This window comes from Pantherophis guttatus, chromosome 1 (genome assembly GCF_059756535.1).
Source record: "Pantherophis guttatus breed Tessera chromosome 1, ASM5975653v1, whole genome shotgun sequence".
Lineage (NCBI taxonomy): Eukaryota > Metazoa > Chordata > Lepidosauria > Squamata > Colubridae > Pantherophis > Pantherophis guttatus.
Window position 1 is genome coordinate 232803278 of NC_142063.1, and position 14834 is coordinate 232818111.

The 14834-nt window shown below is 40.0% G+C and overlaps 1 protein-coding gene across 3 annotated transcripts in view; it reads left to right on the forward strand.

Annotated features, from left to right (window-relative positions):
• The window catches only part of TTK (TTK protein kinase), a 38600-nt gene extending 37130 nt beyond the window's left edge, over nucleotides 1–1470 (forward strand). For all 3 annotated transcript variants that reach the window (XM_060689150.2, XM_060689152.2, XM_034431852.3), the window contains one exon: nucleotides 867–1470. In XM_060689150.2, coding sequence (XP_060545133.2) covers nucleotides 867–956 — 90 coding nt within the window. In that variant the 3' untranslated portion in view covers nucleotides 957–1470. The remainder of the gene's footprint in view (nucleotides 1–866) is intronic.
• Nucleotides 1471–14834: the final 13364 nt, after the last annotated feature.

The window sequence follows — 14834 nt, forward strand, 5'->3', positions numbered from 1 at the left end:
TTCCTTTTGAAAACAATTACAGAAAAATACATTAATCCTTTGTCCTAATAAAACATTTAAACAATTTTTTAATTAAAATTGATGTTTTTACTAAAATGGTAGACAAGTCTTATAAGAAAGTATGAATATAGTCTAAATTATTAATTATTAAACCTGCCACTCCTGAGCTTGGCCAAAATAAATTCCAGAAGATTATTTGCAATATGTGTTGGGAAGAGTAAGGAAAATGTGTCTTTCCAAAGCTATGTAAACTAATGAGATTCAACTGTAAATCAGTAGGTACTACAGAACCCTTATTTTTTATACATGCACAAACACTTTAGTCAAGCCTCAGAAATACAACTTTCTCACTAGCTGCTTTTGATCCTGCTAAGAAAATTATTTTGCTATGTTTTGCTGTATTTGTAACATCAAACAGGTTTCCTTGATGGTTATTTCTTTTTCTCCTCCAAAAGAATAAAAAAGTATGCTAAGTAGAAAACAAGAAGAGAAAAATAAGGGCTGCATCAAATTATGTTACAAATTCTGTTATTTGCAGGATGTGTGTAACATTGGAATTCCCTTAGTATGCTTTCACTGTGCTTGTGTATATACTGAACTGGCACTTACATACCACTGCTGCAGAAGTTTTAGAAAAAAAATCGTCTCCTAAGTAGCTGAAAGAATGGAAGAAAAATGGAAGCAAAAATAAAAACTTGGGGTGGGAAGAAGAGGAAATATTTATTAAGGATTTGTTTTAGTTAGAAATGACAACAAAAAAGGATTACGCTCAATGTTCCGTGGGGGTGGGGGTGGGGGAGAAAGTAAGGGGATTTGAAAATAAAGAGGAAAGATTTAATAATTTGTCTTGTCTTTTTAAATTTCAGACTTTATATGAGCAGTGCAACAAAGGTGAAGGTTTAGATGTGTCTGCTTTTTCAAAATCTGACAGTCGGACAACCTGGAAAACAAAGTAATAAGGCCTGATTTACAAAAGATATTAATGAAAATAAGATATTCTAAGCAAAGGCTGGTCCCATCTGGATATATTTGTTTTGCCACTTACAAATACTTTTCATTATTTGTTCATCTAGTATTTGCATATGAATATTATGGAGCACCCCTGCTATATAACATGCTGGTCTGCTGTTATATTTGAATAGCAAATACTTGTGGATTAGTTGAGTAAAAGCTTAGCTGCAATTCTGAATCTTGAGAGAAATATTTTGACTTGTTTTAAGATGAACTAAGGAACTCTAGTTCTGGGCAACTATCTTTAAGAATCAAGTCAATTAATTATCAGATTCAGCTGCCATTTTTTCATGTTTTGCTGTGGTAGATACTATAAAAGCAGTACTACAAATTATGCTGCTTTTATCCATTATTTTATCCTGTACATATTCCTATGGAAAGATTTTGATGTATAGATGATACAGTCTACTGATACTGATGTTCAACTTTGTAAATAAAAAGATATTCATCCTGCGTTAATCTTCTTGCAGTTTCTAAGTAAACAGAACATCCTATAAAAATCAAATATTCTGATTTGAAAAGCTTAACAAATTACCGTATTTTCCGGCGTATAAGACGACTTTTTAACACATGAAACTCTTCTCAAAAGTCGGGGGTCGTCTTATACGCCGGGTGTCGTTCTCCTGTAACCAGGCAGACCAGCCCGAAAGGCTCTGACGAGCCTTAAATGGCTCTGGCGATCCCAGCTCTGGCGATCCCAGCTCTGACAATCCCAGCTGAGTTCCCTGCAACTCACCTGGGATCGCCAGAAACCATGTAAAAGGAAAAAAGTTTTTTCCCTTTTACTCTGAGGATCCAAGCTCTGACGATCCCAGCTGAGTTCCCTGCAACTCAGCTGGGATCGCCAGAGCCATGTAAAAGGAAAAAAGCTTTCCCCCTCCAGCTTGCTTACCTCAGCTGCTAGTCGCAACGCTTGTTGCCTGAATTTATTCCATCAGCAAGCAACTCCCTGCCTGCAATCAAGCAAGCAGGGAGTTGTGGACTTCAACTCCCAGAATTCCTCAGCAAAGCAAAGCTGGCTGCGGAATTCTGGGAGTTGAAGTCTACAAGTCTTAAAGTTGCCAAGGTTGGAGACTCCTGTTCTATTGGGTAAGTTTTTTTCCCCTTTGGGAGCTTTAAAAAAAAATAGTCAATTGGGGTTGGTTTTTTTAGTCGTTCTTTTTTAAAGTTTAGGAAGTTTTAAATTTAGCTTTCATATAAAAATAAAATAAAATAAAATAATATTTGTGCAGCTTTCTGAGATTTAGTGTGTTTCTGTAGTGTTTCACTCTAACGACACAAACACACAAAATCTCACAAAGCTGTATGTGGAATTTTGTGTGTGTAAAGTGTGAAAGTTGGTTTTTTGGACTTTTTGTGGCTGTGTGAGGTTCCTGCTTGTTGCAGGGGCCATTTTGGGTCTAGCACAGCTGCTTTTACATTGTGGGTGAGCCAGTTGTGTTGTGTGTGTGTAGAGTGTGAAAGTTTTTTGGACGGCTTTTTGTGGCTGTGTGAGGTTCCTGCTTGTTGCAGGGGCCATTTTGGGACTAGCACAGCTGCTTTTACATTGTAGGTGAGCCAGTTAATGTTTTTTAATTTTTATTTGGTGTGCATTGGAAGAGGGGTAGTCTTATATGGCAAGTATAGCCCAAACCCTATATTTTAACAGGAAAAGTTGGGGGTCGTCTTATACGCCCAGTCGTCTTATACGCCGGAAAATACGGTAGTGATCCTGAAATTGAAATTGTAGTCTATTAATTCTGATTCTATAAATTGGTTTCTTTTTACTGTTAAGTTTGGAGGTTTTCTTTTAATTTTTGATTTAACTATGTTATTACTTAGACAAACCTTTTGTGATGAGAAATTTGCATTGCAATTTAATAATTTTCAGGTCAGCTCCTATTTCCTATGGGAAATATTTCCTATGTCCTAAAAAAAACAAAAACAAAAATAAAAAATAAGAACAATTTCCTGTGCAGAGACATTCCCTGGACTCACTCAATTAATTCTTTCCTAACAATCACAATGGACAAGTGCCTAAAACACAAATAAATGTCCTAATCCTCACAAAGTTCTGGTTTAACTCCTTAGGTCCCCAGAAGTAACATGGATTACCTTTTCACTCTGAAATATAACACTACTTAATCACAGCTGATTCCTCTTAGATATTTTATGGTCTCGAAAATCCTTGGAGATGCCACTCCCTTCCCAAGGAATGGGTGTAGAAGAAGACAGGCAGAATCCTCCAGCTCTGAAGCATCACAGGAGGAGTCACAAAGGGATGGGTTGGGAACTGGATAAGCATTTACGCAAATATGAGATGGTAGATTGACAAAACTAGTCTAGCCTCTTCTACAGTTTCTCTTTTTTTAAGCAGATTTGATCTGTTGCCTTCATTTTAAAAAAAAATCTGCTTTCAGGCTGTTTTGACTTGGTAATTTCATGGACATCTTAAAAATATTACAGAACAGTTTGCCATTATCTTTTTTCTATAATTATGTGAGGGCCCCCATGTTCCCAGCCCAATCTACAACCATGGATTTTTTTTAGTGATTTCACATCTAAGTACTAAGTAGAACTAGTTACTTCTGAAGTTACCGTGTTTCCCTGAAAATAAGACCCTGTCTTATATTTTTTTGAACCCTGAAATAAGCGCTTGGCCTTATTTTCGGGGAGGTCTTATTATTTTGGGTTGCATGGAGCAAGATGGGCTCCTCTTGCCGTCTTACCTGATTTCCAGCTTGTTTAAATATTTTCGGGGGTGGGGAGGCTTATTTTAGCTCATGCGCTCAAAAGCTCGATTGGGCTTATTATCAGGGGATGTCTTATTTTTGGGGAAACAGGGTAGACAAAGTTGGGCAAGAGAGTCTAATGATGACATTTAATTCACTGGTGGTGTGCCCTCTCGTGTAAATTATTTGATTGTAATTCAGTAAACTATGATTAAATAAATGTTTTATCGCGAGGTATGAATAACAGCAATTTTTTAGAGTTTTTAGGCAACACGCCCCAGTTTATTTCTGGAAATGTTGGTATTTCAACATAGAGCATCAACTCATGCTTGCTTTAGACAGGTTCTTTTCTGAATTCATAATAGTTACATTCCAACATTCCAAATTTGTTGCCCATCAAATCAAACAATTAGCCAGTTATTTGTCAGATCTTTTCAGATATGCTGTAAGTTAACCTACATACGCATGTAGCTTATTAGGCCTATGTTAAGATGTCATTTATGAAGTTTAACTGATGGACAAAACTCTGGATACAGCCTTAGATTATTTTTATGGAAATATTTTATGAGGTATCCTCATAAAATTCATGTAATAATTCACATCGTGGTAAAATATGTGCAGTGTGACTGCGCATTTAGATTAGTGTGACTTCCCTATCACGGAATTCAATGGGACATGCTTCCAATGTGCATAGGTTGAGCATTAACAGCATTTTTTTCTGAAAGCCTGGAAATATTTTTAATAAGTTTGACGTTTAATTTAAAAATACTCCAGATGATGATGAATACTCAGACATAGTAGTACAAGTGAGTCTTGACTTACAATTGGTTACGTTGTGACCATTCAAAGTTATGATGGAACCCCCCCAAGCTACTTACAAAGTGGTTTTGAATTTCTAACATCAGGGCCTCAATTAGAGTGCTCAGCTTCTGATTGCATTTGGAGTGCTTGACAACTGACCTACAACTATCTATCTGTAGCGCCTCATGGTGATGTGACTGATTTACAACAGTTTGGCTGGAAACCTGCATTTACTTCTCGTTTCTGGCAAAAACCAGCCTGTAGCAAACAATGGATTCGCTTAACAACTGCCACAAGTGAGGTCATAAAGCCAGATCCAATTGCTGGCGACTCACTTTATGATTATCATGACTTAGGAACATAATTGCCAGGCTCAATTATCATTGAGGACTATCTCTACTATATGCATAATAGTTTCACATTATTTAGTGAATGAGGTAAGAACACGGTTAGCCTAGATGTGCTGTTTTTCAGTTTTGTACAAGGAGTGCATGTTCCTTTATGGTAAACAAAGTGATGCAAATATTAAACAGAAAACATCACCATTGCTTTCTTTCTCATGTCCTCCAAGGGAAAAAACTTACCTTTTTTGTGTGTGTACAAGTTATAGTTGGAGTGTACAGAAGACTTATGAGATCCCACAGGGAATACTAGGCTTCCAATTCAAAATAAGCCAGTGAATAGTTTACGTCACTGTTTCTCAACCTTGCAACTTGGGGGGCGGGAGAGAGTTGAGGTTCACATATCTTAAAAGTTGCCAAAGTTGAGAGACACTGGTCTACGTAATGTATTTGTCTGATATTTAAATCACAAGTCACATAATGAGAAATTGTTCGCTGAAGGAGCAAACACAAAGGAGATTTTCTCTCATGTTCAGTCACATAGGCACACATCTAGGATGGGGTCCTTAGTGCTCTCTGAGCTTGGTTGTTTTCTTGCAGACATTTCATTATCCAAACTGGGTAATGTTATCATGGTACCAGCAAGAAAACAACCAAGCACCAAGCACCCCTCATTTAAACCCTAAACTACAAATATTCTCCTTTATTAATGAAAATGTAAATTTGAACCCCAAATGCTAAGAGGCAATGGAAGCAGAGTTTGTCAGGGACTTCTTGGGAGAGACTGCACCTGATCTACAATCTGACTCTTCACCTCAATACCTCCTGCTGGCTGAGAGAACAGAGAATGCTGCAATCATGATATGCTGATTCTAATCGGGCGGATTACTAAAATCAGGGTGGCTCTTATGCTAGAAGAGGTGCCCTATTTAAAAGTGTGTGGCAGTTGAGTCAATGACCCAAACACTTGGCTTTGTTCACTTTCTTGAAATAAATTATTTTCTAGGTCCACACATTAGGTAACACCATATTTTACTTAACCATAGTGTGCTGAATAAATGAAAGATAAATGGTAGGCATGAACCATGGTTTTAATATAATGATGGGTTCATATCAGGGGTGAAATGCTCCCGGTTTGGAACGGATCACGTGATCCGGTAGCAATGGCGATAGGTGGTTCGGAGAACTGGTAGCAAAAATCCCTGCCCCATCCCCAAGCCCAGCTCCGCACGATCATCAGAGGCTTTTTTTTTCTTTTACTTTTAAAAGCAATTTTTCTACAAACTCTTCCGATGAAAAAATGCTTTTAAAAGTAAAAAAAAAAAAAAAGCCTCTGATGATCGCGCGGCTCAGCTGGGATCATCAGAGGCTTTTCAAAGCATTTTTTTCTGCAACCTCTTGGCCGAAGAGGTGGTAAAAAAAATGCTTTGAAAAGTTTCTGACGATCCCAGCTGAGTTGCCTGATGGCAGAGAGGTATTTTTTAAAAAAATACCTCTCTGCTGATCAGGCAACTCAGCTGGGATTGTCAGAGAGGCTTTTTAAAAGATACCTCTCTGCTGATCAGGCAACTCAGCTGGGATAGTCAGGTATTTTTTAAAAACCTTATCTGATTATCCCAGCTGAGTTGCCTGATCGGCAACATTTTTAGAAAAAATGCTTTGAAAAGTTTCAAAAAAAAAAAAGTTGGCCATGCCCACCCAGTCACATTACCCCCTCCCCACCAAGCCACGCCCACAGAACTGGTAGTAACAAATTTTACATTTCATCCCTGGTTCATATCATAAATTCATATCATTTTGTATTTATTGCCATGTTTATGTGGTATATATTGGAGGCGGTGACTCTGAGAACTGTATGCAGTGAAATTTCATTTTAATGTATGCCGATTAGTGTACATTCAAAGTGGCAATAAAGTTATTCAAAGTCTAAGTCATAAAATGTACAGTCTCTTTTGGGTCAGGGGTGCATCCTCGTGGCCACATGGCCAGATGCACTGTTTTGGCTACAAAACGGGCACCAGCAGGGCCGGATTTAGATGAAAAGAGGCCCTAGGCTATTCCACTTATGAGGCCCTTTCACCTATAGTGAAAGTGTAATTTTAATTTTGCTAACAATTTGAATGTAGGCCCCTCTTGATCTTGAGGCCCTAGGCTGAAGCCTAGTTAGCCTATAGGAAAATCCAGCCCTGGGCACCAGTAGTAACTGCTTTCTTCCAAGACAATTCTCCAAATTTCCAAGTTAAGCTCCAGCTCTGCTATTCCTTTGATCTCCCACCCATACACTAAGTAGGTTTACCCTGTCTAGCCTTTTGAGATCAGCCAAAACAAAACAAGGCTTAGTGCAATGTAGTGAGCCTGGCTAATTGTATCTATGCGTAGATAAGAGTAGATAAGAGAGCCGGTTTGGTATAGTGGTTAAGGCACCAAGATAGAAACTGAGGCTGTGACTTTTAATCCTTCCTTAGGCACGAAGCCAGCTGGGTGACCTGGGGACAGTCACTTCCTCTCAGCCCTAGGAAGAAGGCAGTGGGCAAACCACTTCTGAAAGATCTTGCCAAGGAAACGGCAAGGACCTATCCAGGCCGTTTCCGAAAATTGGACATGACTGAACAGGGAAAAACAAAGCATAGGATTGTGCGGTTAACATCCTCTTGAAAATGTCTTTGAATATCAGTTTCTTCATCTGTGGAGTCTAATTTTGCTCCATTTGAATATACAATGAAACAAACCGTAAAGGAAATATGCATAGATGCATATATTAGGGGTGTGCATCTACTTTAGTTAAATCTCGGCCCAAAATTCCCTAGGCTTTGAAAAGTCTTGGATTTGTTTAAAGAAAAACAAGTTTCTTTAATCCCAGAATGTCAAGGTCCATTTTAGAAATATAACCAGGTTTCTATTTAAATTATACACTACATGTATACAATATGCGACCCTAAGAGAGTTTGTTTGATTCTGCCTTAACATAAATGCCCTAGTATTTTTAAAAATTTCCTCCTAAACCTATACAACTATATGTACTGTATATACTTTAGACAAATTGTACTCTCCTATCACTCTTTTCTGGGGAGAGATGTGATAAGTTAGAAATCTCCCTTATGGTGTCTACTTGATCTTCCTAAACAACCAAGAAGGAAGCAACCACCAGCTATGCAACAAAAGGACACGTGTCTGTACCTCCACATGTGCATCTATCTGCTTTAGGGAAAAGACAGCAGAAAGGAAAGGCAGTTTTTGTACATACCCTGTTTCCCTCAAAATAAGACATCCCCTGATAATAAGCCCAATCGGGCTTTTGAGCGCATGGCAATAAGGCCAAGCGCTTATTTCAGGGTTTAAAACAAATATAAGGCAGGGTCTTATTTTTGGGGAAACATGGTAATCTATGCCCAAACAAAAGACTGAAAGAGAAAATCCAGTGATGCACACAAAAGCATATCTTAATGTAAATCTCCCACCTGTAGTAGCTCATTCTTTTAAAGGATTGCATCACAACAGGGAACAACAACTGTGTCTCTTTTCCCTCATTCAGTAAATGAAATCAACTTAATCTGTAAAATTATTGTTCGTTGTGTTAGTATTGTATCAAACGGGCAAGGAAGATTGTTGGATCAACATGCTTCAGACAACATGCTGAAAACTATTTCCAATCTGGCCACCATGCAACTTAATTCTATCAAGCATTAGGTAAACTTTCCTGTATGAGTCTGTTTTCTATTCAGGTCTGATTGGTGGCATTTTTCTCCTCAATTTTACCTTAAGGGTATTTTTTGATTAGATGTAAGTATAGGTTTAGTTTCTCCACAAACTAAGTGTTGATAATTCTATTACTGTAATCATACCGATTGCTAAAATTGATACTCTTACTAGTGAAAGTGAAAAATATGGCCCAATAAATATGTTCGTTAATCACTCTATCTTGACATCAGAGCTGATCTGCCAAGTCTCGGGGTTCCCGGACAATATGCTGCAAAACACAAACACCACTCCTTTCAACTCTTTAAGGTAATGCTGGTTTATTGCGTGCTAGCTCCAGGCACACGCTGCGATCTCTCAATGAGTCGAATTTGGCGCTACATCCATCTGGCTTGAAGCGTTTAAATAACCCTCCCCTTACACGTCACGCTTATTAACACGCCCATGCTTATTAACACGCCCATGCGGAATAACAAACAGTTCTGGTGTAAGGGATCTGGCTCAAAACCGGTGTCCTTCTCCCAGCGCAACGTTATTTCCACTGCCTCGCAACACCACCATCGTGTCCACAGCCAGCAGCGACGTAGCAACCACACGTAACATTCCTAAGTCCGCCGTATCCGCCACCCCCCCCGCACCCCGCACACGACCACCTAACACTCAGTGCCACCACCATCTTCTGTGTAGGTAGGTTCGTTCCCTTCTTCCTTTTCATTGCGCATCAGTGTTGTCGAGTGTGTAGCTGGGCTCGACACTAAGCCTTTCTTTACAATACACTTGATTGCTATATTGAATGAAACCATTTTCAGAACTGCTACAGCCATCTGCAAAACCAAAAAAAGACGGTTTTGGGCTACCTTTTACAGGTAATCCTTGACTTATATCAGTTTTGAACAGTGGCTGTTCAAAATTACAACAGGACTGAAAAAAGTGACTTATGACCATTTTTCACACACACGACTCTTGCAGCATCCCTGGTTCCATGGTCATCTAATCAAAATTCAGATGCTTGGCAATTGGCATGTATTTATGATGGTTGCAGTGTCCCGGGGTCATGTGATCAGCTTTTGTGACCTGTCAATGTGGGAAGCCAGATTCATTTAACAACCATGTTACTAACTTGACAACTGCATTGATTCGCTTAACTGTGGCAAGAAAGGTTGTAAAATGGGGCAAAACTCACTTAACAACAGAAGTCTTGGGCTCAACTGCAGTTGTAAGTAAAAAGACATAATGGTATGGAAATGCAAGGGAAAATTAAAGAAAAATACAAAATAGACTGACCTGTCTGTTCAGTTGCTGGAGCTTTTGGAGGCAGAAAAAGTAGTTACCCTTCTTTCTTATAAGTCATTTTTGTAGGGGAATGGAAACAGGTTGTGGCATAATGGGTTTATAAGGGGAAGAAGGGAAAAGAACTTCCAGTTCAGCTGATGGAAAACATTTCACTAGGAAAAGAGGAATATTGTTTTCATACACACAAGTGCAGAGAATTAAATTTGTCTCAGCTGCTATAAGGTTAAGAGAACAGCAGCTCAACATTCGCTCTGAAAGTGCAGAGATGAGTGAATTGACCATTAAATATCCCTGTAGATACTTTGTGAGTTGGGTGCATCAACAATGTGATTTGTTTTTTAATTTTTTGAAAATTAAAAATTAAGGCCCAAACCAAGAGAGAGTGATACTGACTACAGATTGTAATGAGAATGTGTAGCAAGTTGACTGTGAAACCAGTTTATGAACTCTGCTTGGTGCAGAGAAGATGTGCACCAAGCTGCGTTTGAGCCACAAAGAGGTCAATTGTGTCCTTTCATGTGATATGTGGGAAAGAGCCTTGGTAGTACAGGGGTTTAAGGCACCCTGTTATTAAGCTGATTAAGACCAGCTGCCTGCAATTACTGCAGGGGTCGAATCTCGCCAAAGGCTCAAGGTTGACTCAGCCTTCCATCCTTTCTAAGGTAGGTGAAATGAGGACCCAGTTGTGGGGGCAATAAGCTGACTTTGTATAAATATACAAAAGGATGAAGGCTATTGCTGAGCACATTGTAAGCCGCCCTGAGTCTTCGGAGAAGGGCGGCATATAAATCAAATTAAAAAAAAAAAAAAAAGCATATCGAATGAGAAGTGTGTATTATCAAAGCTATACAGCCAAGCAAATTTTACAGTTTGATTGAGTTTTGATTCAATTATAAGCTACTGCCATTTACAGCAGATATGGGCAGAAGGCAGATTAATATCACTGTTATATCTTGGGTTATTTTCTTAGATCTGAGATCTACCAGTATTTTTGACTTGATATGCCAGCAACATATCTCTCCCCTTCTTCGATACATTAATGAAGAGAGCTTGGGGATAAAATGATGTATATTTTTGTGCAAAGCGAGTTGATCTAGCTTTGATGTTGAAAAGAAATTCCGAATCAGCATTATGTGTTCAGAGGTAGTCCTGTTCCTTAATCTCGTTCTGTATCTAGACTTTTATTTTGTACTTGATCATTACTTCAGTTCAAACTGGAAATAAATGCAGGTTTTGGCAAAAATGAAAATTGTAGTAATGTGACCGTAGTATGCTGCAAAATGTGATCAAGAGACCACAAGGAGAAGGGGAGCCATTGTAACCTCAGAACTGGGTCATAAATACCTTTGGTGGGTCTGTTGTAACTTTGAACAGTTGGTAAACAATTGGTCGTAAGGTGAGGACTACCTGTGGTTCTACTCTTTTCTTCCTTCCTCCCATGCTTCAATTACTCTTAATTTCAGTGTTGCAATTGTGATTTTTCTTGCCTCCCTCTCCCTATGAAAGGAGACAACATCATCTTTACCGTATTTTTCCGGAGTATAAGACGCTCTGGACTATAAGATGCACCTACTTTTTTGGGGGAGGAAAACAAGAAAAAAAAATCTGCCTGTGCCTCTGCCTCCCAGCAATTTATCTCCTTGCAGCAAACAGCAAACAGCCTGTTTCAGTTTCATTTTCATCACAGTCTGATTAGCACAAGAAAAAAAAAAATCTGCCTCTGCCTGCCAGCAATTTGCCTCCTTGGAGCAAACAGAAAACAGCGGCGGCTGAAAATGGGGCGCGTGGAGGTAGCAATAGGCAATGGCAATCCCTGCAGCCTGAAACAGCTGAAGGTTGGGAAGCCGATCCAACTGACAATCAGTTTATGCTAATCAGGCTGTGCTGAAGCTGAAACGGGCTTTTGCTGTAAGGAGGCAAATTGTTGGGAGGCAGAGGCCAAAGGGTGGGGGTGGGCGGGTGGGCAGGGCTACTTGGTGTATAAGACGCACCCAAATTTTCCCCCTCTTTTGGGGGGAAAAAGTGTATCTTATACTCTGAAAAATATGGTAAATTTATTTGAAAGGCAGTCTATAGCCATCGTTTTTTAATGCATATTTATTTTATTTTATTTATTTATTAAATTTATATCCCGCCCTTCTCCCCAAAGGGACTCAGGGCGGTGAACAGCCAAGAATTAAAATAACATACAATATAAAAGTTAAGATAATTAAAAATAAATTAAATTAAACGGCCACCCCAATTTAAAACCCCTAGCTATACAATTAAAAAACTAACCCATAAAACCTATTCAGGCCAGGCCGGCTTGCTGAAATAAAAACGTCTTCAGGGCCTTATGGAAAGTGCGGAGATCCGGAATCAGCCGTATTCCGGGAGGTAGCTCGTTCCAGAGGGCGGGTGCTCCCACAGAGAAGGCTCTCCCCCTGGGGGCCGTCAGCTGACATTGCTTGACCGACGGCACCCTGAGGAGGCCCTCTCTGTGACAGCGTATTGGCCGGTGGGAGGTTATCGGTAGCAGAAGGCGGTCTCGTAAATACCCTGGCCCTAAGCCATGGAGCATTTTAAAGGTGAAAACCAACACCTTGAAGCGCACCCGGAAGACCACCGGGAGCCAGTGCAGCTCGCGCAGGAGAGGTGTTATATGGGAGCGCCATGTTGCTCCCGTAATCACCCGCGCGGCCGCATTCTGGACCAGTTGGAGCCTCCGGGTGCTCCTCAAGGGGAGCCCCATGTAGAGAGCGTTGGCGTAGTCCAGGCAAGAAGTGACGAGAGCATGAGTGACTGTGCATAAGGAATCCCGACTCAGAAAGGGGCGCAACTGGCGTATCAGGCGAACCTGATAAAAAGCCCCCCTGGCCACGACCGTCATATGCTCTTCTAAAGACAGCCATGTGTCCAGGAGGACGCCCATGTTGCGAGCCCCCTCTGTGGGGGTCAATGACTTGCCCCCAATAGCCAGCGATGGCACCAGCTGGCTATATCAGGATGCCGGCATCCACAGCCACTCGGTCTTGGAAGGGTTGAGTCGAAGCCTGTTCCTCCCCATCCAGACCCGCATGGCCTCCAGACACTGGGACATCACTTCAAGGGCATCGTTGGGGTGGTTTGGGGTGGAGATGTACAGCTGAGTATCATCAGCGTACAGATGGCATCGCACCCCAAATCCACGGATGATCTCACCCAGCCGCTTCACATAAAAGTTGAACAGGAGTGGCAAGAGGATCGACCCCTGTGGCACCCCACAAACAAGGCGCCTTGAGGTCAACCTCTGCCCCACTGCCAACACAGACTGCGACCAGTCGGAGAGATAGGAGGAGGACCACTGCAACATGGTGCCTCCCACCGCCAATCCCTCCAGCCGGTGCAGCATGATACCATGGTCGATGGTATCAAAAGCCGCTGAGACATCTAATAGGACCAGAACAGAGGAGCAACCCCTGTCCCAAGCCCTCCAGAGATCATCAATCAACGCGACCAATGCCGTTTCCGTGCTGTACCCAGGCCTGAAGCCGGACTGCCACGGGTCTAGATAGACGGTTTCATTCAGGTACTGCGGGAGCTGTTGCGCAACCACACTCTCAACAACAACCAGATGGAATTCTGTCTGTATTCAGAACAATAACATCAAAGTTTTCTCAGCTTTGATGTAATAGGAACGACGATAGTTTTCCTGTGTGGTTAGAACCCCTTGTAACTTTCTGCAACTATTCATTCATTGGTGTAAATACAAACAGAGCTCTATTGGCAGTGAATAAGTGATGATTTATTTAACCATGACATGTTGATTAAACCTTGATGTATCCAATTTGCAAAGCTAATCTAAGGCCTTAGTAAGCTATTACTGCAATGAGCTAAGCAAGTAATTACACTGTTATAAGAATATATATATATATATATTTTAAAAAAAGGAATATGGAAAAAAAATCCTCAGGCATTTGACTGGCATTCTTATCCAAGAATCTTAGAAGCAAAGGATAAGAAATGAAACTTTTTCAAAGAAAACCCCGCAAGGAAGTCCAGTTGCCTTTTGGAACTTCTGGCTGCAACTGGTATTAGCCCTCCTGACTTTTTCCCCTGACTACCTGATCATCTTCACTGTGTTTTTTCTGGAGCTCATATGTGATGGCAGAGCTGATCATTCTGTTTGCCTTCTTAGTTGTTTGAATTTCAATCCCATCATTAAATCGGTTGTATCTTGCTACTATGAAATTACTCAGTCTGAAACAGGACAAGTAGCTTTCATCATTGCAGGTAGGTCAGTATTTTAATGGTTGCCATTTATGTAACATATTAAAACATATGTATTTATTCTGCATCACTTTGAAGCTGAGAATGCTTTCATATTTTAAGAATTTACAATGCTTCAATTTAGAAATTTAATGTGAAAAGAGTTTGATAAATTCCACAAATAGACTTGATATTCTGAAAACAAATTCAAACCAAAATGTTGGATCAAAGAGATATGATACTTTTGAACTTTTTTACTAGTCATATGTAGAAACAGGCTTTTCTTTTGGAAATCCAGACTAAGTTGATCCAATTTGGCAATTCATATTGGTTTTCTAAATGGGTTTAAATAATCAAGCTGAATCAATTTTCCAAACCAAATCTGCAATTTGCATTAAAGCTTCTCTGCAACCATTACTAAATTTCAAAGTAGCCTGAAATTATTTCGAAAGAGATCCAAAGGAATCTTGTCAGCCTTTTTATATGACTTGGACTGATCTCATAAAAAGGCTGCAATATTAAGCTGACTTCTTGAGGACGCCTTAGGCTTAGATAAAGTGGAATTTATTTTTGAGGTAACTCATCTAGATAGTTTGTAATATCAGAAACAATATATCAAGAATCCACATTGACTTGTGAGGCTAATTCACTTTCAGGCCAGGTTCTTTTGAAAGGGGCAAGGGATTTTAAGAGTCAAGCAATGCTGAAGAGAAGATATCACACTGAGTTTATAAACTGTATAAAATTATAGATA